This window comes from Balaenoptera musculus, chromosome 6 (genome assembly GCF_009873245.2).
Source record: "Balaenoptera musculus isolate JJ_BM4_2016_0621 chromosome 6, mBalMus1.pri.v3, whole genome shotgun sequence".
NCBI classification, from domain to species: domain Eukaryota; kingdom Metazoa; phylum Chordata; class Mammalia; order Artiodactyla; family Balaenopteridae; genus Balaenoptera; species Balaenoptera musculus.
In genome coordinates, this window is record NC_045790.1 from 95,960,831 (window position 1) to 95,987,142 (window position 26,312).

The 26,312-nt window shown below is 49.5% G+C and overlaps 1 protein-coding gene across 6 annotated transcripts in view; it reads left to right on the forward strand.

Moving 5' to 3' along the window:
- The window catches only part of RGS3 (regulator of G protein signaling 3), a 129,306-nt gene that overhangs the window by 6,752 nt on the left and 96,242 nt on the right, over positions 1–26,312 (forward strand). For 3 of the 6 annotated variants that reach the window (XM_036855444.1, XM_036855448.1, XM_036855445.1), the window contains 7 exons: positions 8,238–8,288; positions 10,946–11,004; positions 12,069–12,163; positions 13,137–13,205; positions 21,506–21,566; positions 22,743–22,833; positions 23,398–23,453. In XM_036855444.1, coding sequence (XP_036711339.1) covers positions 8,238–8,288; positions 10,946–11,004; positions 12,069–12,163; positions 13,137–13,205; positions 21,506–21,566; positions 22,743–22,833; positions 23,398–23,453 — 482 coding nt within the window. Of the gene's footprint in view, positions 1–8,237; positions 8,289–10,945; positions 11,005–12,068; positions 12,164–13,136; positions 13,206–21,505; positions 21,567–22,742; positions 22,834–23,397; positions 23,454–25,824; positions 25,983–26,312 lie in introns of those variants that run through there. The other 3 variants (XM_036855453.1, XM_036855446.1, XM_036855447.1) reach the window with 3 other exon arrangements.

The following is a 26,312-nucleotide window of genomic DNA, read 5'->3' on the forward strand; positions in this document are numbered from 1 at the left end:
TTTCCTCCCCCCCCATCAGTTACTGAGAGAAGTGTGTTAAAATTCCTACTATGATTATAAATTTATCTATTTCTCATTATAGTTCTGTCATTTTTTTCCTTTATATATTTTGAAGCAATATTAAGAACATACAAATTTAGAATCATTATCTTTCTGATGAGTTGAAACTCTTATTATTCTGGTCTTCTTTTATTGTTTTGAAGTCTTCTCTTCATTTTTAGTGGCGACAAAGTCCACTTTTCCTGACATTGACATAGATACCCAGCCTTCTTTTGGTTAATAATTGCTTGGCATATCTTTTTCCATCCTATTTCTTTCAATCTTTCTGTTTCTTTATATTTTAGGTGTGCTGTGTCTATTACAAACGGCAGGCACAGACTTGTTATTTTTTTCTTCTTAATGCAGACCTGGGATGATACCTTCTTTAAAAAGATCTTTATTTGTTTCTGTCAGGTGCTGGAGGTCACTAGCATCTGGAATAATCTTAATTCAATGTTAGGGACTCAGATTGAGGTGAGCTGCAGTCCCTTGAGGAACTGTGTCTGACCATGGTTTACTCTGTTCCTAAGGAGCAACCCTTTGGGGCTCCAACCCAAAATGTAGGGGTGCAGAAGGACCCCATTTCTTGGCAGGCCCTGGTCTCCAACTCCTGTTCCTCCAGCCCCAAGAGGCAAGCAGAAACTCTGCTCAGACTATCAGACTTTGTTACCTCTGGAATTTGTAAATACCCCCAGGAGAAAATTAGCCCAGAAAAACAGTAAACTTAATTGCATGGACCTCCATCCCCCCAGATCCTGCTTCGTAGTTCCTCTCTATCTTGTTACATCTCCAACAACAGCTCTATTAGGGCTGTATTATTATTATTCTTTCCATTGTACAGATGAGAAAACTGAGGATGTAGTGATTAAGGATCATCAGTGGTGGAACCAGGACCCAAACTAGGTCTTAATGATTCCAAAATGCTTTGCTTAGAGATCCATGCTTCCTCTCTTGTGTTTTTCATATTAGACTTGCTCTGCTGGAAAACTTCATTTGATAGTGAAAAAAAATAATGAAAATGTAAAACATAATGAAAATAGGGGACTTCCCTGGTGGTCAGTGAGTAAGACTCCACGCTCCCAATGCAGGAGACCTGGGTTTGATCCCTGGTCGGGAACTAGATCCCACATGCATGCCGCAACTAAGAGTTCGCATGCCACAACTAAGAAGCCCACATGCCACAACTAGGAAGTCCGCATGCTGCAACTAAAGATCCCACATGCTGCAATGAAGATCCTGTGTGCCGCAACTAAGACCCGGTGCAGCCAAAATAAATAAATAAATAAATAAATAAATATTTAAAAAGCATAATGAAAATAAATGATTGACTCCATTGTATGGCTCAAAGCTATTAGCAAGCACATAACAGGTGCTAATCATTATATAATAACATACTTAACTTTGGAGAAGCCTGTAATATGAAATGGATAAGGATGCTGAGTAATTTATAAAATGTGATAAAACTGACAATTCTGGAATTAAACTTATATGAATTTATAGATATGATTAAATTATTATAATAAAACTTAAAGGAGAATTGGAAAAGGCAGGATAATGTGAATTTTCTATATATTATAGTACTGTACACAAATGTGTATAAAAGAAAACCATTTGCTCTGCAGGTAAAGCATTTTCTTGAATGTGCTGGGCTGTCCTTGGGTTAATGTGGGACATTTCCAGATTTTGCAGTTTGGTGATAGTGAGTATGGTTTAAATCTATCAAAATTCTTTATTAAGAAAATGACGGACCTCAAAAACTGGGAGTCTTCTTTATCCTTAGTCATACTATACTGATTTATCTTAGAACTGTATTTTCTTAACAATTTTTAAAATTGAAAAATTGTTTCAGAATTGAGATCAGATTTATGTCACCCAATTGTGGAGGCAACATGGGTATGTATTAGTTATCTACTGCTTCATAACAGGTGATCCCACTACGTATTGGCTTAAAAAACCAAACATTTTTTATCTCACTGTTTCTGTGAGTCAGGAGTTTGGGGATGGCTTAGCTGGGTGTTTTTGCTGAGGGTCTCTCACGTAGGTTGCAGTCAAGATGTTAGCAGACTTATGCTGGCAGTGCAATCTACTTCTGGAAGGAAAAACAGCTTGGGAAGCCACATGAATATGAGGTTTCACAGGAAGCAGAGAGTCAAATGAACAGGGTTGAACTGACCCATCATGATTTTTATTCCACCACGGCAGCCCCCTCCTCACTTTTGTTCTGCCAGCACGTACCATCAAAAGCCAGGGCCGCTTCTCCAAATGGAACTCAAGGTTCTCCCTCCTCAAAACAAAACACTTGAAATTCTACAGGGCTACATCCTAAGAGCTGTGTTCCCCAGCACCGCTACCGTTTCTCCCTTAGAGGCAGAGAGAGTGAAATGCATGAACAGGGCATAACCCTCTCTGAGTGTTAGCGGCTGGCCAGGCTCCACGTAGACCCAACCTCCTTTGTATGTTTGTCCTGTTATCATCCATCTTCCTGTGGCTTTCAACACATGACAGCTCTTAAATGGGGAATTGCTTTTGGGGTGATTGAGTTTGGGGATGACTGGTGCTCCTTGCTAGCCAGGCAAGTCCCTCATAAATGTAGTCTCCGCACTCTGGGTGGTGTGAGCTCCTTCTCGGACACATTCCTGCTGATCCCTGTGTCCAGCAGTGGTGTGCAGCGCCCATCTTCTTGCTTCATTTTCTAAGTAGGTCTCTTCCTGACTGTGTCCTGAGAGTCGGAGCTCATCTTCCTGTGGCCCTCTATTTAGGAAGGTCTGCCAGATTAAATTTCTTTAGCTGACTTCTGTAACTTTTTTCCCATAGTGTCCAGTGAGTCCGAAACCCCCAAGTCCTGTACCCAGCAGAACATGGGTTCATTGCTTTCTCTGCACTTTCTGAAGCTCACTCTCATCCGGTATTTTTCCTGCCATATGGGGCCCATCTGTTCTCCCTTTACTTCTGGGCCCCCGCTCCCTGGTGACTTTCTGCAGCCTCTCTGGGCACCTGTCACCACCACCCTTTGCAGACAGAGTCAGTGCCCAACTGTAGCCCCATGGGAACTGGGGATGTGCCCTCTCCAGGGCTCCCGAACACCCGGTGAGGATGACTTCAGGCCCTCTAGCCTGAACTTCCTGCATATTCTCAGGCCACACCCTGAGCCTAGGGAGAAAGTAGGGATATTGACAAGACCAGAGATTTGGGGGGCTTGATTAGCTGGTACCTAGACCAGCTGAAGCCCCCAGGGATTCAACCTGACTTCCCCTCCTCCTGGTGGTTCATTTCTCTAGACTTGAAGACATTTCTTGGAGCCTGCCTTCTCTTGGGCTTCCTCTTGGCTTCTCAAGCAAAGGACAAACCTTGTCCTGTGTCTGATGGCTCTCTCTGCTTCTGGACCCCAGGGTTGCATTGGCAGATGCCATGGTGCGTAGTTAGAGGGCTGTGAGTGTTCTGGAAAACCAGTTCAGTGCACAGGAAAGGTTTGGGCAGAGTTCTGGTCTCTAGTTCTGGCTCAGTCTACCCTGGTCCCTCTGGGTCCAGGGCAAGTCACCTTTCATCTCTGGGCAGGACTGTTCTGGCTGCCAAATGAGGAGGTTGGGCAAGGTGATTTCAGGAGTCTTAGACATTCGATGGAATGGACTAAGGGGGAGGACAGAGGGGACAGTCATGGCCGAGGGAAGGGTTCCCATTCTTCATCTTGCCGTCCGTCATCTGTGAGCCTGACAGTGGGCTGGGGTAGGGTGTGTACTGCCCTGGGGACTTGGAGCTTGGTCTGCTGGGTTTGGTTTCTCTGCTGTTACAGGGTGTAGGCAGGGCCCAGAAGAGGAGCTGCGTGGAGCTGTGCAGACTCATCTGATTTCTGAGTCAGTCTTCACCCCAGGCCCGTCCTCTGCTCCAGCGCCATCCTTGACCTTGCTCACGCCCCTGTCCTAGCCACTGGGCTCTGAGTTCCCTGAGGGTAGGCACTGTTCAGATCTGCCCTTCCTCCCTCAGGCCTTTGTGCAGGTGCCTGGCAGATGTTTGCCAAATGGAATTAGTGACCATTTGTGTCGGGAGATTTCTCGGTTCTGATTTCTGGGAAAGGGCTGTTGGAAGGTGATAGGTGTTGGGCAGCACAGTGGTTCCCACGGCTGCGGAAAGCCAGATGTGTTTGGGGCCCGAGTCGGCTTTGCACTGGTAACAGTTTCAGAAAAAATGTGTTAACTGTAGATACCTTTGGGTTGATGAGATCCAGTCCATGGCTGCTGGCCCTGTTCATCTGTTTCCAGCCTCCTTCTCCCACCCCACGCTGGATCCGGGCCCGGTTTTTGTAGGAGGTTTCTCAGCTCTAGGGAGCCCCAAAGTGGTAATTGCTCAGACCTTGAACTAATAATACCATGGATTCTACTGGCGCCTTTCATCCAAGGACCTCCTCGCCCTCCAGCATTATCTGATCCCCACACAGCTCAGAAAGTGCGATAACCCCTATTATTAGCTCCACCTCACCACCGGGGACACTGCGGCTCTGAGAGAGGAGGGTAGTTGGTTCTGGGGCTGGAGCAGAACTCCTGGGCTTCTGAGATCAGTGTCCTGGGCAGGAGAGCGGCAGGGATTTCTGATGGGTGAAGAGCTGGACCAGGGTTTGCTGGAGCCTGAATTGCTTGGGACTGTAGCTTAAACACCCCAAAGTATGAGGGGCAAGATCATAGTGGTTGGTGGACTGCTGTAGAGCTATGAGACGTGGAGTTTCCCTCCTTTCTGTGCTATGCCTGCCCTTCTGCCAGCCAGCAACTAAGCGTGAGCCCCAACCACCAGTCCAGTTTCACGGGGCATGTCCAGAGATGAACAGTTGGGATGATGAGGGATGTCTAACTGTGCCATGAGGAATGTTGGAGGGACTTCAGACTTTGGTGTAAAGGAGAGAGCCCAGAGACTGCACAGTGAGGTCCAGTCAATGAAAGGTACTGAGAGACCATTTTTGGCTCAATAAAGATGCAGCACAGAACAATCAGGTCTATCTCAAAAGGGACAGGGCTCTCATTGCAGGAAGCAAGCTCCCCATCCCTGGAAGTGATCAAGCAGAGGCAGATAACTTCTAGACAGTGTTGTCATGGATGGAGCAGATGCAGGGCTTTCTGGATGATGTGCTGGTTTGCTGCAGGCTGGGAAGCCCTGCCCTTCCCCTGTGTCCACTGGGTAGATCTAGTTCAGTGGTTTCTTGAGGTTCTAGGAGGAGTCTATTGGATGGAGAGAAGATTTTTCCACGTGTCATTGAGGAGGAGGAGTGTGGTCCTATCTCTCCTCTATCCATTCTGGCGAGCCACTGGGTGTCTGTGAGGATGACCTGATGTTCTGTTTTTTGCGTTTTTTTATAAATTTATTTATTTATTTTTTGGCAGTGTTGGGTCTTCGTTGCTGCACGCGGGCTTTCTCTGGTTGCGGTGAGCGGGGACTACTCTTCATTGCAGTACGTGGGCTTCTCATTGCGGTGGCTTCTCTTGTTGCAGAGCACCGGCTCTGGGTGCACGGGCTTCAGTAGTTGTGGCACGTGGGCTTCAGTAGTTGTGGCACGTGGGCTCAGTAGTTGTGGCTCGTGGGCTCTAGAGTGCAGGCTCAGTAGCAGTGGAGCACGGGCTTAGTTGCTCCGCGGCATGTGGGATCTTCCCGGACCAGGGCTCCCACCTGTGTCCCCTGCATCGGCAGGTGGATTCTTAACCACTGTGCCACCAGGGAAGTACCCCCCTTTCCTTCTTTATTTGTTTCCTCTTTAGTTTTTTTTTTTAAGTTTTGTTGAAATATAGTTGATTTACAATGTGTGTTAATGTCTCCTGTATAGCAAAGTGGCTCAGTTATATATATATACATATATATATATTTTTTTTTTCATATTTTTGCATTATGGTTTGTCACAGGATGTTGAATATAGTTCCCTGTGCTATACAGTAGGACCTTGTTGTTTATCCATCCTATATATAATCGTTTGCCTCTGCTAATCCCAAACTCCCATTCCTTCCCTCCCCTACCCCTGCTCCCCCTTGGCAACCAGAAGTCTGTTCTCTATGTCTGTGTGTTTCCTCTTTAGTTTATTTTTAATTATAAAAGTGCTATAGGTCATGGATATATTTGTACTGTTACAACAACTACAATAGTGATAGGTTGAGATTCCTCTTGACTTCCCTCCCTCCAATTCACAGTCTCTTCCCTAGAGGTGATCACTGTTTTTAATTTGACATCCTTTCAGAAAACACACACACACACACACACACACACAGCACAGCACACACACAGAAATATATACCATGTGTATTGTTCTGCAATTTGCTTGTTCCACTTAAAAACATGTCTCAATAATGTTCCTATTCCAGGACTTATACTGCTCCCCCATTCTTTATATCAGCCCATACTATCCCACAGCACAGCTATAGTTCGTTCATTTAACCGTTTTCATATGGATGGATTTTTCAGGTGTTTCCAATTTTTTACAATGCTGTGGTGCCAGCCTTTGTGCACACTTGAGTTTTTGTCTATGATAGTTACCTGGAAGTATAATTGCTAGGTTGAATGATAAGGACATTTATATTTAATAGATATTGTCAGAAATTACCCTCCATTTACACTTCCTCCAACGGGGTATGAGGGGATCTGTTTTCCTGCATCTTTACCAACATTTGACATTATTGTCTTTAGATTATCTGCCGATCAGATTGGGGGAAGGTGGCATTTTATTGTTAATTTACATGTCTCAGATCTTCATGAAGTTGAGCATCTTTTTGCATGTTTATGGGCCATTTTGTCATTGCTGAATTTCCAATTCAATGTCCTTTGCTTGTTTTTCTATTGTGTTGTCTCATAACTTTGTTTATGATATGTTTAATTGTAACAGACATTTTAAAAGTCTTATGGAGTCAGATTTATCTATCTTTTCCCTGTGACTTATGCTTTTTTGTGTATTGCTTAAGAGGGCCATCTCCAAGCTTAGAAACATGTTCAGAGACTCTTCAGTGTGCTCTGGTCTAGGGCTCCTCAACCTTTAATGTGCATGCAACTTCCTGGGGATATTGGTTTTTTTTTGTTTGTTTGTTTGTTTTTTTGGATTAAACTACAATTTTATTTTAAAATATCACAGCCCCTCAGAAAACATCACTATAGCTTGAAAAATCACATTCACTTACAGCTCACATTCTTGATCCTTGAAGTGACATTTCATAACTCCAATATATGGCATGCTTCTCTGAGTCAGTCATTTTATCTTGGATGCCCTTTAAAGCAGCATTCCTTAGGGCGTCCTTGAAGCTCCTACATTCACCTGTACCTCTCATCATGATGGAAATCAAAGCCTTCTCTTGCTTCAGGTGACTAGAGTTGGTTTTCACTCTCGTTTTGGGGGAGAAGGCCATCCCCCAGCGAGTGGGGTCCCTGGGGCTGCGAGGCGGAGCAGCGTGAACCTGTCGGGCCTGCGAGGCCTGCTTGGCCGACACGAGACGCGAGGCGGCGTCTGGCTCTCCTTCCTGGGGATATTGTTAAACTGTAGCCCTGAATTCAGGAGGCCTGGGCCAGGGCTTGAGATGCTGAATTTTTAACTATCTTCCACGTGCTTCTTGTGCTGCTGGTTCTTGGACCTCACTTTGAGTAGCAAGGCTCTAAGCCAAGGTCAGAGAAAGCCTCCTTAGCTTTTCTTTAGGGAGGTCAGGATTCTGTGGAATGACTGGGGGCAGTAGCATTGACTTTGAAGGATCTCTCTGCCCACAGCTGATCTCTTTCCTTTTGCTTTTCCCGAAACTCATTCATCATATGTCCTTGTATTGTTATTGCCTTCCCAGAACATAGCTAGCTGTCTGTCACAGCTGGAAAGCTTTGGCCAACCCCCCAGCATGGACTTCTGACTGAGACCCAGGATCCTTAACTCTCCAATCTAGCCTCACTGAGGTGTGGATGCAACAACTTTTCCGACTGTCCAACAGTGAGAGCTCCCCAGCATTGACCTGGGCTGCCTTGTAAAGTAGTGAGCTCCCCATCACCTGGGGGAGGAAGGATGGAAATCAATACCGCTGGAGGTATTGACGTGGTGAGGAGGCTTAACTAGGTGGCTTCTGAGCTCTCTTCCAACCCAGAGACTGTATGAATCTTTGAATCGCTTCACATGAACAGAAGCACATTCCCGTCGACGTCACTCTCCATTTTTCACCTGGCAAGGAAACGAGGTGAAGCTGTTTCTCCTGTTGTTTCCTCAGGTCAGCTGAAGCTGTCCATCGATGCCCAGGACCGGGTTCTGCTGCTCCACAGTGAGTATGGCTGTGCGCCGGGCTCACCGGGGAAGGCTGGGCTACTTGGCCTCCCGCATGGAGCCAGGGCCGGGTGGAGGTATTACCATGGCCAAGGCTACTTTTTCATCTTTGTATAGTGTCTTGCCATGTGTCTGTTGAAAAAAAGCGGGTATTCACTTGGGACTCCTAGAGACATTTCCCTGGTCCTGCTCCGATGCAGGTGGAGTCCACGGCAGGCTGGAGCTGTCCCCGGGCACCTCAGCATCCTGCTTGGCCCCGGTGGAGCAGGGCCTCAGAAGAGCTTCCCTGTCCTTCCTCTCGTCTTTCTTCCTTCCTTTCTTCTCTCTTTCTCTTTTTCTCATCCATTCATTCGTTCACTGATGGCAGTGTCACGGCTAAGGTCACCACCTTTGGAACCAGACTGCTCGTGTCTGAATCCCGGCTCTGATACTTTCTTGCCAAGTGACCTTAAGCAAGCTTAGTTTCTCGTCTGCTGGATGGCAATAAAAGTACCTATCTTATGGGATGTGACAAGGATTAAAGGAGTCAATATTAGTGAAGCGCTTAAGACAGCGCCCAGCATGTGGTAAACCCTATATTAGTGTCTGTTAAATAAGATAGAAAACCATCAATTCCAAAAATAGTGATTGAGCATTGGCCCTGTGCTAGGGGCTGGGGACACCAAGGAGAAGCACCCACCTCTGTCTGGGTGGTGCTGATAGGATGGCAGGAAGGCTTGGCCGAGGGGGCGATGCCCACACTCCATCCTGAAGGAGGACCGAGCCTGAGCCAGGCAGAGGGGAGCAGGAGGGCCGGGCACTGCACGCTGGGGGAGCTGCAGGTGCGAAGGCCTGGGGTCAGAGAGAGCACCATGCCCTTGAGGACTGTCTAACGTGCCTGCGGCACAGCACAGGAAGGGGCGCAGGGGTGAGCTGGGACCGGGCCATGAAGGTCTGATGTGCCACCCAGAGGATTTTATACTTTACCTGCCATTTATCCATTTGTCCTTCCATCCAGCACACAAATAGTTACTGAACTGTCGTGGCCTGGCTCTTCTGTTTGGCCCAGCAGGCCCTGCCTGTCTCTCCAGCCTCCCTGGCTCTTGCTGTTCAAGGCAACCTCCGCCCCCTGTTCTGTCCGGTTTTGTGCCCTCCTCGCCCCCCAATGCATCATGCTTGCTTATGCCCTTGCCTTCGCGCCCACTGTTCCTTGCGTCTGAGCCTGCCTTCTGTTTGAACTCCTTTTGAAGAACAAGTCTCCCTTCCTCTGATTTTGTAAGAAATTCGCCTGCCTTAATCTCATTAAGACTCAGGAAGGAAGGCTCATTTTGCCTCATTTTTTCCCCTCCAGGAATCACCCCCTGACCCACCTGCAGGGCTGAGTTTGTTGCTTCCTCCTCTGTGTCCTCATCGCAGTCCTGACTACACTGTGTCACCCTGGTGTGTCCAGGATCTGTCTCCTTCAGTAGACGGGGAGTGTAGCGAGGGTGGGGACCGTGTCTGCCTCAACTCCACGGGGGGACAGGTAGACCAAGGGGTTCATCGGGCCTGGATCCGCCCTCAAGAGCCACACCCACAGGAAGGTCTCACGCAGGAACAGTTGCTAGGATACCAGGCAGAGGAGACCAGCAGGCGCCTGGGGTCCTCCAGTCTTGGCCTTGGGGGGCCCAAGGTGAACTTCCCAAGGACCAGCAGAGGGGGGTTCTTTGCCTGCCAGAGCCTGACTCCAGCTGTGCAAACAGTTTTTGCCAAGTGCATCTTGGCCTCCCCCGGTCCATTTGTCCTGCACAGTTTGCTTTGGCTTCACCCCAGTCTTAGGCCCTTCATCACTTCCAGCCTGTTCCCCTCTCTCCTTTGGCTTCCCAGGCCTCACGCCTCAGACTACAGGGGCTCCGTCTGAGCCAAGCGCTAGGGCTCAATTAAAACCGAACAGAAAAGAAAATAGAAAAGAGGCTCAGCTTCTGTCAGGTCCACTGTCTGCTTTCTACAGACCTCAGGCAAACAAGCCACACTTGCTTTCGGGGCCAGACCTGCACCCCGCACCCCACCCCCCAATCCCTTGCCTTTATTTATTCTTGTTTTCTTTAGCAAATCTTTCTTGAGCAATTACCTTGCCAGGCACTCTACTAAGCACCTTAAGACACATGATCTCGTTTAATCTGCACAACTACCACGTGAAGTGGATATTAGTATCACTAACCCATTATTATCACTGACCCATTACAAAATGGCAAATTCAGTCTCCTGGGTGAAGCAGCTTGCTCTGGCTCACATGACTATGTTCTCCAACTTGGCCCTTCCATCCCAGGAGGCAGTCTTGGGCGGTGGAAGGAGCACTGGACTGGGAGTCAAGAGACAGGGATCTAAAGCAAGCTCTGTCATTCCCATTGCTCTGTGACTTTGGGCACGTTTCTTACTGCCTTTGGATGCCCCTCATAGCCTCATCTTCGCCATTAAATGAGGGGTTGGACTCCATAAATGTTACATTCCCTTTCAGGGAGTCAGGGGATTGAAAGCATCCTATAATGCCTTGGTGAAGGTGCTGCCTGAGTGTGGGAGATGGTGGGAGTGGGCTAGACCAGAGAGGGGTTAATATCCAGTGGTTGGTATGTAGATTAAGAGCCTGGTAACGATCCTTCCCACCCACCCACCCCAACATTTTAATTCTCTGTTTAGTCATAGAAGGCAAAGGCCTGATGAGCAAGGAGCCTGGCGTCTGTGATTCCTACGTGAAGGTATATGATGAGCTGGAGGTGGGGTGGGGCGTGGTGAGGGACCACATCACCAGACTGAGTTCCAAGGTCCCAGCACATCTGTGGGCCTTGGGTCATTCGAGGTGGCAGCTGCGGTTACATCATTTGGTCAGTAGGCATTTATTAAGCCTAGTGATGAGGCCCTGAGCTAAGATGGACCCCCTTCCCTTAGCCCGGCTTGGCCTCTAGGGCTTCCTGCAAGCTCTGGAATCTTACGGGTGATCTTGGGCATCACCCCATAAGTGAGCACTGTGAGCGTGTGGTTGACGGAAATCCACAGGCAATCCCAAGCCCTCTGGTGAAAAGCAACATCTTCACTCCTCTCTTCCCCAAAACTAGAGGCAGGATGGCAGTTTGGGTGGTGGGGTAGAGGGAGTGTCTCTGAGGGCTGGAGGATCCATCTGAAAGGAGCCCTTGGGGTGAAGACAGAGGCCCCATAGGGGCAGGGGGCCTACTTCCAGCCGGAGCCAAAGGCCAGACGCCTCCCAGAGTGTGGCAGCCAGATGTCAGGTGCAGGCTTTGATGCACCGCTCTGCCTTCTCAAAGCCGCCAGGCTGCGCAGAGGCCCCTGTGGGCTGGGACAAGGTCAGGAGCGGGGTGGGAACCTGCGGCGGGGGATGCATGGCACTAGGACGAGAGCATGGGTGGGGGGCCTTGGCAGAGGCTGGCCTGGAGCCTCCTGGGAAGGGAGCACTCAGCAGCTGCTGGGAACTTAGAAGAGAAGAGGCCTTGTGCTTTGGGGGAACCTCTCTGCTTGGAGGAAGAGCAGAGATGGTCAAGTTGCACCCCATCTCTGCCTGGGCCTGGCGCTGCCTCCTGGGTACCACCCCCGTGAGGCCCTGTCCTGGCATCTGACTGCAGTGCCTCCAGCCCAGGGCTCCTCTTTCTTTCCTGGCATTTGGTTGAGGACTCCACTCTGTCCTCTGCAGAAGCTGGTTTGAAGAACACTCGGGAAGCCTTTAGCTTGGAGATGTGGAGTCAGCCACGGGGGTTAGGTGATTACATGGCTCTGAGATCGGCTAACCCTTACTTTTCTCCAATTCAAGATTTCTTTGGTCCCCGAAGATAATCGACTACGCTGTCAGAAGACGCAGACCATTCCAGACTGCAGAGACCCAGTCTTCCACGAGCACTTCTTCTTGTAAGAGTCTGGAGCAGCTGGGCCCTCGAGAGCAGAGGGAAGGAGTGTTTATCTGGAAACAGCTCTGTTTGCCAAATCTAGAATCAGATCTAAGCAGAAAAACAGTGACTTCTAAAGGATGTCTTTGTTGTCTCATTGACTTGTGTCCTTGCATCCCTGGCACCTGGCCCAGCAGCGAGGTCCACAGTGATACGGTATCATGTGGCTGGTTCTCATAACTAAAATGTCCAGCCTGAGGCTGGCAGCCCCTGAAAAAAGTAGGCAATTTCCCACTGTGCCTCGGGACAAACTTTCTCCTTTAGCAGCAGGAATTTTCCAAGCTGAGGGATGTTTTGCCACCCCTCCCGCCCGTCCCCAACTTGCTAACTTCTCTGAGTCTTGGCTTCCTTATTTGTAAAATGGGGCTAATAACGTACCAACCTCAGAGAGCGGAGGTGTAAATGAGACAGTATAACACAGAGTGTCAGGTGTTATTATTATTATTTCTTCCCCTCATCCCTGAGCTCTGGGGCCAATGGGAAGGTAATGGACATTTTGTATTTTCCTATTAGTGAAAATTAATCATATTTTGTTATTTTCCTTACTACACAAGGTAATTTTGCTTATTGTAGAAAAATAGAAAATATAGGTAAACAAGAAGAAGAGAGAAAACACTCCTAGTCCTGCTACTCACGGATATGTTTTGTGGTATTTCTTTTCAGATCTTTGAATTTGTGCGGGTGTGTGTTTCCAAAGATGGAATTGTTCTATAGTATTGTGTTGTAACCTCCTTTTCATCCCTAACAATGTAATGTAAACTCTTTCATGAATATAAATACTCATCTCCCACACTATTTATGCTCTAGTTTATTTAACCAGCTCCTTATGGTTGGATGTTCAGGTTATTTCCAGAATTTGCCGTGATGATGGACTCCGTGGGTCTGGACTGGAGCTCGGCCCTGCTAACACGCTGACTGTCTGGTTTGCTTTGCAGTCCCGTCCCAGAGGAAGACGAACAGAAGCGCCTTCTGGTCACAGTGTGGAACAGGGCAGGTGACTCCAGGTGAGGGGAACTGCTGAGCTGGAGGGGAGATCCTGCTCTGGGCTCATGGGTGGCAGCCAGGTGGCCAGCATACAGAAGGGGCTCAGTTAGTGCTTGGTGGATAAATGAATGGTGGTGGCTAAGTTTGAGAGGCTGCCACTCCCCTGAGTCCCCGTCACTCCAGGTGATGCCAAGGATCATGTTACCAACGTGCATTTGCTGAGCCCTTGGTATCAACACGACACTGTGTTGGCCACTGGGATGCCAACGAGCCTACATGTGGCTTCTGCTCTCAAGGGACCTACTTTCAGAAGAGGACACCAGGCTCTGCATGGAGGCAAATTACAGTCACAATACACACAGGCTCAGTTCCACAGGAGTAGAAGCTCCATAAAAAATGGGTCCATTTCTCTCTTAGTCACCACTGTACCCAGTGCCTAGCATGTAGATGTTTGGTGATTATTGGCTGAAGGAATAAAAGAACAAAATGAGTAATAAGACAGTAAGTGTGGGAAGAAGGAGAGTTCATCATGGGCTGAGGCGATTGAGGAAGGCTTCATGCAAAAAGTGGGATTTTGAACTTGGGGCAGAGCTCAAGAATAAGACAAGGAGAGTAGGCTGGAAAGGGCATTGCAGGCAGGAGCACAGCACAAGCAAAGGCAAAGAGGCAGGAACATGTGCGGGGGGCTCAGGCTGCCATGAGGAGGCCAGTTTAGGAGGTGCAGAGTTTTGTGTAGGAGAAACCTAACAGGTTTCAGGCAGCCCAGGACACAGGAGGCGGATGTAGTCGTTAGTAATGGCGGCCAGTACAGAGCAGGGGAAGAGTGCTGGGTGGTAAGGGTGAGAATCAGCTGCTAAGGGAAGGGAATGGAAGTGGGTGAGAGCACTTGACTGCATGGCCTGCTGTGAGCAGCAGGGGCTCATTTAGCTGGTGCAGCCCAAGAAATCTGGGAGACTCTGTGGCCAGTAACATTTGTCCAATAATCGTAGAACAGAATGGTGACCGGAAAAGGGCCTAGGTGAATGAAAATCAGCTCAACTCACCAGCTTAGACCCAGAAAATATTTTGGGGCTCAGTGCTTTTTGGTACCCTAAATTTGATAGCTAGTATGCTTTTAAAGTTGAGCCTTCCTCAACTTTCATAATGAAAGATTTGTCTTTCAATAGAGTATCGTTTACTGATACTTTATCGTTTACTGGTATCGTAAACAAGAGCAATCCTTTACTGGGTGTTGACCACAAGCCAGGGTTTAACAGTGCATTATCTCATTTAGTTCTTAAAACAACTCTAAGGAAAGTATGTTTTTGTCTTAAGTTTTCAGAAAAGGAAACTGAAGCTAAGAAAGGGAGTTACTTGCCTAAGGTCGCATGGCCAGTGGACAGTAGGGGCAAGATGGGAACCCAGGTATTTAGACCCTAGAGTCTTCAGTCTCAGCCAGTAGAGTACAGAGGGCAGGGCAGGAGTGGAGAGGGATCTGCAAACTCATTGGTGTTGCTGGAGGGTCAATTACAAAGTAGGGACTGACTGGAGATAAGATGAAGAGGCTGGCATAAACCACATCGGATGATTCTGTAGGGTTTCTTTGGAGTGTGAATTTTCTCAGAAGGGCCAGTAGTTCTCAGTCCTGGCTATGCATCAGAATCACCTGGGATGCTGGTGGGGAACATAGGTTCCCAGGTAACACATCAGATTGATTAAGTCCAAATTTTCACGGGCAGGGCCTAGGAATCTGCACTTACCCAAGTTCTCAGGGTGAACCTCATGCAGCCAGCTTGGTGTTTGGGAATCTGGTGATGGGGAGATACTGAAGGGTGTTGAGCAGGGGCATGACAGGTGTGTATTCTAGATCTATCACTCTGGTAGGTCTTTTGGAGGTTGGGGAGGAGCTGGGAGATTCTTGTGGTGACTCTGTGAGAGAGATGATTTAGGGATAGAGAGGAGGGAAACAGACCCAGGATATATTTAGGAGCTTAAACCAATGGTACTTAGCAGTGATCTGGCTGTGAGAGCAGTGGGAGAAGTCAAGGATAACTCCTGGGTAGCTGGTAACGTCTCCAGCTAAGCCAGAGTGTGCGGAGGGGAAGGGGGAGCAGCTGTGGATATGGTGAGATGGAGGTGCCTGGAGGGCAGCCAGCTGAGGGCTGTGTGGGAGGGTTGCCTTTGCTGACCTGGAGCTCAGGGGAAAGAGAGGTCTGTGGAGATGTGGGAGCCGTGCCCGCCAAGGTGGTGGGTGAAATTTTGAGCAGGTGAGACCACCCAGGAAGACAGTGGGTGCCAAGGACGAAGGGTCAGAGTCCCGTCTTGAAGGGATGGACACAGGAAGGGAAAGCCCTGAAGGAGACAGGGGAAGAGTGGTGGAGACACGGAAGGACGCCTGGCGAGCCTTCTGGATGGAAGCAGACACCAAACTGGGAGTCACCGCTCCCTCTGCTGTGACCACTCTCCTGCGAGAGCAGAGCAGGCCAGGCGGAGCCTGCTGGAGAAGTGGCGGCAGTGCACTTGGCGGTTTTTGGAAAAGAAAGTGAGGCTGGGGAAAGTGAGTCAGCACCCAGTGAGGCAGCGTGACAGAGGCAGTGTCTCCACTTGTTGCCTATTTTGGGAAAGTGAGATTCCTTATTAAACAAAACACAGGCAAACTCGTGGTCACAGTCCCAACCCGAAGCTCAAGAGGGACAGAGCAGGCTCAGGCAGACCTGCTTTCCCAACAGATGGCCCTGCCCAAGGTGCCAGCACCGCAGTGACCGGCTCAGCGGGTGGGAGGCAGAGTATTGATCCATCTCTGAATGAGGAGGCCTCTGAGCTGGAGGAGACAGACAGGGCGCTTGCCGGAAACTTCTGCCCTGCCGAACACTCTCAGATCAAACTGTGCTTCTCTGAAGGACGGACATGCAACTTCACAACATGAAAGACAATTACAGAAGGAAGGAAACAAACATTTATGAACTCTTCTCTGTGCCAAGCACTTTACATACATTATCTCATTTAATCCTCACAGCGACCCTGAGAGGTAGGAATTATTATGGTCTCTCTCTTCAGAGAAGAGAAAACTGAGATTTACGAAGGCTAAGGAACTTGCTCAAGGTTATATAATACCTCATATTTATTAATCACTTTATGTCCACTAAGTGTGTGGACATTAAGCATATTCCATGCATTATCTAATTTAATCCTCACAACACCATATAAAGTAGGCGTTATTGATGTCTGTCTTTTACAGGCACAGAGAGGTTAAGTAACTTGCCCAAGGTAACACAGCCAGCACATGGTGAAAACAAGATGCAAATCCAGGTGGCCTGGTGCCAAACCACATTATAGTACACTTGACCAGCTCACCCAGGTGACACAGGGCTCCAAAGCCACACTCTTTCTGTGTCAGTACACTTGTGCCTCAGGCCTCAGGCTACCTCTCATAGCATTTATAATGTAGTTTTATATAAATCATCCAGCTGAACATGTGGCAGTTACATTTTTTAAAAAAATTATTTATTTATTTAGGTTGCGCTGGGTCTTAGTTGAGGCACACGGGATCTTTGTTGCCACGTGTGGGCTCTTCATTGCAGGATGAGGGATCTTTAGTTGCAGCACGCGGGCTCTTTTAGTTGTGGCATATGGGCTCTTTTAGTTGCAGCATGTGGGCTTTAGTTGCGGCGTGCGGGATCTAGTTCTCTGAGCAGGGATCGAACCCCTGCCCCCTGCATTGGGAGCGCAGTCTTAACTACTGGACTGCCAGGGAAGTCCGGGCAGTTACATTTTGAAACTAATAGGAAATGAAAAGGGAGCATCTGTTTCATGAATTCGCATGATCCTTCCAGTTATGGCTGTAAATTTGTACTAGAGAAGCAAGATGATCTACAAGGAAGTTCTGGGGGTACTGGCTGATTTCAGCTCACACAGTGATTTCAGCTCTTGGTGGGAGCTGAGGAGAACCAGGCCTCAGAGCAGTAGATTTTGGCTTAGCTCCAACTCGCTGTGAGACTGTAGATAGGTCCCTTCCCTGCTCTGGGCCTCATTTTCTTCACCTGTAAAATGCAGTGATCTCAAAGATTTCTTTTGGCTTGCAGGTTCTGTGAGTTTTTAAGAAATTATAGACATTTTCAAACATATGCAAAGTTAGAAAATAGTATGTAATAACCCCTCACATACTCATAGCCCAGCTTCATCAATTATCAATATATGGCCAATTTTATTTCATTTATGCCCTCACCCACTTTCCCCTCCTCCAGTGGATTATTTTAAAGCAAATCCCATCTCATGACATCATCTCATCTCAGCTATATAAATCTCTAAAAGATGGCTTACGAAAACAACCACAATGCCATTATCACATTTAAAAATTAACAGTAACTCCTTAATGTCACCGACTATGGAACTGAACTACTTAAAAGTTTTGTTTGATGATATGGTAAAAGCCAAACTGAAGGCCTTCCCTGGTGGCGCAGTGGTTACGGGTCCGCCTGCCAACGTGGGGGACACGGGTTCGGGCCCTGGTCCGGGAGGATCCCGCGTGCCGCGGAGCGGCTGAGCCCGTGCGCCACAACTACTGAGCCTGTGCTCTAGAGCCCGTGAGCCACGACTGCTGGGCCCGCGTGCCACAGCTGCTGAGGCCCGCGCACCCTGGAGCCCGTGCTCCACGATAGGAGAGGCCACCGCGGTGAGGGGCTTGCACACCGCGGCGGGGAGTGGCCCCCGCTCGCCGCGGCTGGAGGGAGCCCGCGTGCAGCAATGAAGACCCAACACAGCCAAAAATAAAATAAAATAAAAAATAAAATAAAATAAATTAAAAAAAAAAAAAGCCTAACTGAAGCTTCTAGTGTCAATCATAGTGTTTTCAGAACTTGTGGTCAGAGAACAATCTTAGAATTGTAATGTTATGCACCAAGTTAAGAAAACCCCAAAACACACACAGCATATGTTTGAAAAACGGAATCTTTTATGCTAACAGTAATTAAGTATATGGAGAGGCTGCTTGCTGTGTGTCGCACACTATCCTGGGTACTCTGTGCTCTTTCCTTTAAACTATTTTATAAACAACCTCAGTGCCAAGTGCAGTGCCATAAAGTTAGAAAGCTTGTGACCAGAGATGGGGACTGAGCCTAAGGAAAGAAAAAATGATTGGAAAAATATTGTGCGATTTAAGCCATCAAATTAAAAATAAATTGAGATTAAATGGGATAAGTCTGTAACAGAAATAGTTTAAGCCCCTGAGAGAGAGAATTAAAGTGCATTCCCTTAAAATAACGCATTTTCATTTTGTAGCGGGTCTCCTACCCTGTGCTCAAAAGTAAACTGAGCCGAGTACAACCATCCCTCTGGGTCCATGGGGGATTTGTTCCGGGACCCCTGTGGATACCAAAATCCATGGATGCTCAAGTCCCTTATATAAAGTGGTATAGTATAGTCGGCCCTCCGTATCCATGGGTTCCGCATCCTTTCATACGGAGGGCTGGCTGTACTCTTGCCCTTGAATGTTCCATGATGCCTTACCTCTGAGCCTTTGTACCAGCTATTCCCTCTGCCTGAAATGCTCTTCCTTTCCTTCTCTCTGGCTTAACTCTTTAGGCCTTCTTTGAGCATCTCAGCCCTAAACTACCTCTTGCCTCTCTAAGCTTTCAGCATTTGTTGCCTGCACTGTTCAACTCTCAATCTCACTCTGTCTAGTGACATCCCTTGTATTGCTGTCTTGAACTGGTATTTAAATTCCTGAATGTTTGTCTTGTTTCCTTAATGCTGCAGCTCCTTGCCCAGTGCCTGCCAACATGGGCATGATGGATTCATCCGTTTGTCACGGCTTCACTGAGCTTAGGGTTCGGCATTCAGAAGTACCCAAGGCTTGGCCCCTGAGACTTTGTGCCTAGAGAAATTTCAGGCGGTCTCCCAAGTTTATTACCTGACTAGTATATTGCCGTGTACTCAGGCTGCATGTAAAAAAAGTCTTTCTTCTTCCAAAGGTTTTCGAAAACAGGCTTCAGAAGTAGCTAATTGAAGAACACTTAGAGGTTCCTGCTTATGGACATTAATTGTGACCATTTGCTTGGCCTAAATTATCATGAAATCATGGAGGCCCCTTAGCAGGAAGCAAAGCTCACGAGAGGCTATTAACCATTTAGTATTCTCTAAGCACCAGGGGGTGAAATTTCCACTTACTGAAGAGCAGGGAGAGGCAGCCTTTATTACAGCTAAAGCATCCTGCCTGGAGATTTAGAAAGTTACAGCCATACTCAGTGTGAAAGAAAAGTGTACAGCAAGGCAGTGTGGGCACCTAGATACCAGCTGGGTTGCTTTTGAATGTGTTGACACACAAAATTAAATCAGTGATGAGGACTTTGGCAAAGGCTTGACAAGGCTTTTCTGGGATGTCAGCTCAGGTCAGTGTCTGCCACTCATGTTGGTCACTGCAGCTGCCCCTCCATTAGTGCTGACTTGGCCACTTGCCAGGAGGGAGGAGTATTTGTTTTTGGTGCTGGGTGGGCAGGTGGATGTGGAAGGGTCGCTTTAATGGAGTGACTACACTGTTCTCTATGGGTAGATGGTTAATATGGCCTGGTATGATGGGAGGGGACAAGGAAGGAGAAGAGAGCAGGTGCAGCCCGGGCTGCAGGAAAGCGGGGGCAGGAAGAGAGAGCTGCGGGGGGCGGGTAGCAGAGTGAGAGTAGCTGGTGAGACACGGCCTGGTGCAGAGTGTGCATCTGTGGGGGCGGGGTACCAGCTTTGAGAATCCGTCCCCAGCATTCTGCATCCCTGGCCCTCAATCGGCTTGGCTGCCGGCAAGAAGCCAGTTTTATTTTGCTTAGGACTGTCAGGTGGTAGGCTGCCATCCTTTCTGGAGAATCCAAACAAAATGTATTTATAAAGATGTTGTACACTACCGGTCCTCGACTGGGGCAGGCACGGGTGGGTGCCCTGTAGGATCCCCTGGGCAGCTTTCTCCAGACTCCCATGCCCAGACCCCACCTTGGACATACTGGGTCTGGATCTCAGGAGCAGGCTCTGGGGCACAGGACTTGGACAGGCTCTTCAGGGTGTTCTGTGGACTTGTTCAGGCCCCCTTAGACCAGGCTCGGAGGAGGCACATCTCCAGGGTGTTAGTTCACTACCCATCGAGGCAGCTCATTACATCCTTGGCTTTGATATGGTGCCTTCCCCAGAACATGCTGAATCCCTCATCTATGTGGGTCCCTCACATATTGAAGTCAACCATCAGGGTTCTGCTCCAGTCTTAATACCCATGTTGTTTCTTGATTAATAGCTATTAAACCAATCTCTGAAGAGGCCTGAGTTTTGGGGATATGCTAAGAGAGAAGAGGTAGAAAAAAAAAGAAAGCAACTCTAGTGTTAGGGTGGAGAAAGGTGTGGTAGAATAGAAGTACTTTCAAATACATTTATACTACTTTTTTTTTTTCTGATTCCAAAAGTAGCGCTTGTTCCCAGTGAAAATTTAAAAACACTAAAAACCCAAAGGAGAAAAGAAAAACCTTTCTATTCCCACCTGCCAGATACACCCATTGTTAATATTTTGGTGGACATCTTTCTCATTAAACTATAGATTTATAAACTTGCTTTTATCTCATAATAGCAATATTATTTTTGTCACTTCATTAATATTAATCTATGCTATCACTGTTGAAAGCTGCCAAGTATCAATCAGTCCCTCAGTGTTGCACATTGGAACTTAATGATGGACATTTTTCAGGAACTTTGAATTACCCTTAGTCAAGTAGGACCCAACTGAACTCAGCCTGTCTGCGCAGCGTGACATTTCCATGAGTCCTGACCCTGGCTCATGTCTACTGGCCCACTGGCAGCCAGGTCAGGTTGGTCTTGGCAACTTTTGTGTGTCAGGTTGGTTTGGACCTTGATCTGGAACTGTCCAAGCACTGCCCAGGTCTTGCCTGGACCTAAGACAAATCTTCTTGAGCTTGAGGTCCCATAACTTTTCTCCTGGATTGAGCATCACCAGCAGATGTGGGAGCTGAAATTCCCTTTGGGGACTGGCTCTTCAGACCTACCAGCACCAGAACGGTTCAAACCTCCGAGGTAACTCTGAGCTTCTGTGGTGGGTTTCCCATGGGACTCTGCTACTAATGAGTCCTGTGACCTTGGGAAGGGGATCAACTCAGCCTCAGTTTTTTCCTCTGTGAAATGGAGAGAATAACTCCACTCCAGCCTCACTCACAAAGTTGGAAAGATCAAATGAGACAATGCAGGTAAAAGTGCTTCGTAAACCGCAGTGCATCAGGCAAACCTATGTTACACTTGACAATCGACCTCCCGATGTAGCGCAATGAAAAGGTGCTCACTCGAACTTCTCTTGTTCTCCCAGACAGAGTGGACTCATTGGCTGCATGAGCTTCGGGGTGAAGTCCCTCCTGACTCCGGACAAGGTGGGTCCTAGGGAAGCTTCTGGCAGTGTCAGGCCACCTAGCCAGGGCTGGTACAGGCAGGGGCCTTTGTCTGGAAGCCCTGCGGCGGGGCTTCAGTCTGTAAGATGGTGCCCCACTGAGACAGGTGCCCCCTGGCCTGATAACAACACTGTTACCTGCGTGACCAAGGATCTGGGTTCCTGCCTTGGCTCATTCTTGTCAGAGACCAGTTGTTAGGCAGCTCCAAGTCTTCCCAGAAGGCTCTAGGTCTGGTGTCTCCCCTTAAGGACACTGGCAGGTCCCTCAGAGCTCAGAGCACTCCCTGCCCTGGAGGCTGAGGGACGGGTGCTTCTCGTGGTCTGTTCCAGGGGTTGCCTTGACGTTGTTTGCCAGGTCTCAGGCTTGTGGGCCTAGCAGGTGCTCAGGGATGGAGTGAACATCCTCTGTGGCGCTTTCCTTCAGGCTGGGTGAGGACTCTGGGACCTAGAGGCCCCTCCCTGTGGGTGGCCAGACTGTTACCCAACTCTACTTGGATGGCACTCCCCGCATTGGAGGCTTTTGAGCAGGGGAGGGATGTGCTCCTCTTGCATATCCCTGGAGATGTTCTGGTGGCCTGCTGCAAGGAGTTGCCAGGTGGCCCTGCCACCCAGCTCTGTGTCCTGGAAGTGAAGTCTGGGGTAGGTGGCTGAGGACCCTTTATCCTACATGTGGGTCCCAACTATCTTGTCTTGACTGCAGTCTTGGCCTTATTCCCTCTTGGGAGAAGATGTCTGCCCCTGGGGACTGCTCAGGGGCCTCAGGATGCCTGCTTTCTGGCCTCTCCCTCCCTCCCTCCCTTCTGTTCTGTCAACATTTATTGGGCTCCTGCTGTGTACCAGGCACGGTGCTAGGCACATCAAGGAGCCTGTGTACAGCCTAGTGGGGGAGGCAAGCCTGTGAGTAGACTTGTTCTCTAGGGACAAGAGGCGTGGGAAATCGGCAGAGGGGAGGATCAGCTCTGCCTGGAGCATCAAGGAGGGCTTCCTGGAGGTGCAGGCATGGCAGCTCCCTTTGGGGAAGGGAGGCTGGAGTGTGTGTGTCTGCAGAGATGCTGCTCCTGAGGAGGCTCTCCAGCTGCTGCTTTTTGACGGGGATTGGTGGCTGCCTGACCTGTGCCCTCTGCCTCCTCTGAGCATGTCACGCCTTCTCTTGTGACAGGAGACCAGCGGCTGGTACTACCTGCTGCGCGAGGACCTGGGCCGGACCAAGCACCTGAAGGTGGCCAGGCGGAGACTGCAGCCCCTGAGAGGTGCATGTCCACCCCCTTCAGTTCTGCCCAGACATGCCGACCCCCAGGGCTCCCCCCACTCCACTGTGTAGTAGCCTCAGTCCCTGTGTTTTGTGGCATGTGTCACCCTAGGCTGCCATCAGACCCTGGGTCCAGGGACTTCTCACGAGTGCTTGCTAGAATGCAGCCTGCAGGCAGCCTCATGCCCATGACTCCTTTATTTATCTAGCTCATGGAGGGCTGGGCTTTTGGACCTTCCCGTGTGGCCCTTCCTCAGGGTCCGTGGTCTCAGGATCCCCTCTGGGCTGCCTGGCTGACCTTGGGGCGCCCACCTCTGCAGACAGGCCATGTGGGCCCTGCTGTGGGTCCTGAGGATTTTCCCCTTCTGCTCTGTCCTTCCCACGCACCCATCTGGCTCCTGAGTCCCTGCCTGGCCCGAGCCTGGGCATTCCCACATCCTGGAGGCCAGCAGTGACCTGGGCCGCCACATGGGCCTGGCACCCTGGCCTCACCCTCTGGGTGGTCTGTGGAACGGGCACTTAGATGCCAGCAGAAACTTTCTGACTCTGCTCTGTCACCTTCCAGACCCTTTGTTGAGACTGTTGGGAGGTGAGGACACCGAGAACAGGGAGAAACTCAAGGTAGGTGGGGACAACCTGGGCAGGACTGACGGGCCCTGAGCACTGCTCTGGGCTCTAACCTGCTTCTGGTCAGTCCCTTGGCCCAGGAGACCCCTAAACAGGGCAGCATTCGGTGCCTGAGACTCAGATTCACTTGGTGCTTGGAAACTCAGCAAGTTGTGCATTTTTAAGAGGTTATTTCTGGTGCTTTTCTTGGGTTACTCAAGCTTGGGGCAGCAGTGGGGAGAGAGCCGGGCCCTGGCCCCTGGAAGTAGAGGAGTCTGGGTTGTACTGACTTTCGGGCTCTTGAAGCCGAGTCCTCCCGTTCCTGCAGGCCCCCTCAGGCCCCTTGCCTCCCCTGCCACTGTGGCCCAATTCGCCTTCAGGTTTGGCCCCCTTGATGTCAGGGAGCAGCTGTGAGTCTGAGCCCGAGACCGATGGGTCCTCACTTCATTAGGGCTTTGAAGCTAGAGAGGAACCTTCCTATAGGGATTTTGGGGAATTCATCCAAATTTGTCACTTTGCAGGCCATGGCAGGTGATCTCTGGTTTGCTGTAACCACTAAGAGAGGGAGAAACAAGCTCCCAGTGCTGAGTAGTCCCTCGGTTGTTATCTAACATGACCCTCACTCCCACCTCTGAGGTGGTTGTTACTACCCATTTCACAGATGAGTGGGACTTGTAAGGTTCAGAGATGTTAGGTCACTCTCTGTGGCCACACAGCCAGCAAGTGGCACAGGGAGGATCTGAAATATGGCTCCAGGTATGGCTGTCTCCTGCAAGTGGCCTAGTTGGGAAGATACGACAGTGATATTTTCCATGATAATATATGACATTTAGGTGTATTATTATCTACAAGACATTTCCCCTTTCATTCACTCAAGTCATTCACTCATTCATTCATTAAGTATTTATTGAACGTCTACATGGGCTAGGCCTTGTGCCGGGTGCCGGGATATAGCTGTCAAAGATCCCTGCCCTCACAGAGCGTACCGGCTAGGGCTGCACTGCCCAGTGTGGCAGCCACTAGCCGTCGGTTGCTACTGAGCATTCGAAATGTGGCTAGTATGAACGAGGACCTGAATTTTAAATTTTATTTAAAAATTTAAATTTAAGTTGCACCTGTGTCTAATCGCTACCATACTGGATAGTACAGTATTAGAGTAACTTGCTGGGTCTCTGTTCTCTGTGGCTTCATTACAAGTTTAAAAGCTTTCTTCCAGCTTCAGTGGGGGAGCTGCAAAGGCCTTTCTCCCTCTCTCTGTACATGCCGAGCACAGAGAGGACAGTGACCAGGGAGTCTCCCTGGGGATTTGTGGGAATTGCCCGGGCATCAACACTGCAGGTTTCTAGGTGGCCTGGGAGAGTCCTACTTCGTGCTGGGCTCTGCACACAGGCCCTGGCCTCTGGGGACATTGTTCTGAGGTGTGTTTGATTTTACTCGGCTTGCACACGCAGAGATGTCCGTAGGACTCAGCAAGGTGTGGGTGATTGTCAGAGGCTTGGTTAGGGCAGGGGGAGAACCCCAAGAGGTGACCTGTTCAACTCCCTCTTCGTGTGCATGGAGGGATGGAGGATTAGAAACCTGGGTGACCTGACCACTGTACAGTAACCAAAGCTGGGCTGGACCGAGGGACACTGTCTGGCATGAAGGATGTGAGTGGCTGGGTAGTTTTCCTCAGGGGCTCGAGGTTGGTGGAAGCGGCTCTAGGCTCACCAGGCACTGCTCTACAAGGCAGGGATCAAGACTGGGGCTCTGGTCCCAGCTCCATCCCACCCTGCTGTGTGATCTCAACTGCTCAAGGCCCCCACTTCTTCACCAGTAAAAAGAGGAGGCTGGATTATCTAGTGATTGGAAATCCCTTCCCAACCTGACTTTATGGTCTGTCATCGGATCCTTAAAGCAGCCCATGTACATGGATGAGGAAACTGACTTTTAAGAGCTTCTGAGTGGCAGGCAAACTCCAGATGTTTTGTATTCCCTGTCTTGACGTGGGATGTCTGTGAGTGCAAAGCATCCTTAGGTTCTCAGGCTGAGTTAGTTCCCTGCATTTGTACCGGGGATCCTGGGATTTGCAGGGGGAGGCGGCGTTGTTACAGAGTGGGCCGTGTTTTCTGCCTGGGTTCTCCTCCAGCCAGCGGTGTTTGTGAGAACACTGGAATCACAAAGTGGCCCATGGCGGAGAATGCAGCCAGAACAAAGGCGCCCTCTCCCCGCCGGGGCCCGGGGAATACTAACTAGTTGACAGGAATTTTAATATAAAACTCTCCCTCTTCCTTGTCATTCGGAGGTTTCAGGAAGCCTTCGGGCTTATCGTGCCGAGGCACACAGCACAGACAGGGCTTGGGGAGGTGAGAGGTGATTTCCTGCCATTCTTCTGCGGGGCGGGCTTCCCAGGGCGGTCATGCCAGGCTGACGGGGCGCAGTGCGGGCTCCCACTGCTGGGGGGGAGAGCCGGGTTTTCATGGGTCGGCAGTCGAGGCAGGACCCGCAGCCATGAACCGCTTCAATGGGCTCTGCAAGGTGTGTTCGGAGCGCCGCTACCGCCAGGTGGGTGCTTGGCCCCTTGGGGGGCGCATGGGGTGTCGTTGGGGGTCAGGGGTGTGGGCTCACTGAGCAGGACTTGTCTCCCCACAAGGCCTTCCTTGCCTCCTCCTGCCCCTTGCAGGTTCATTGTGATCTGGGGGGAGGATAGAGGCAGGAACTGGCCCCGAGGTGGCCTTTACCTGCCGCCCCTCTCTAGGGGCAGACGAGGCCAGCTTTTCGCCATCCTAACCACTGACTGGGTGGTGTCCATGGTGAGATTATCTAGTTGATTTTCTGTCATTTTTATTTGGGAGGAGTGTGGGTTATAAAAAGAGCATCCCAAGCCTGAGATTG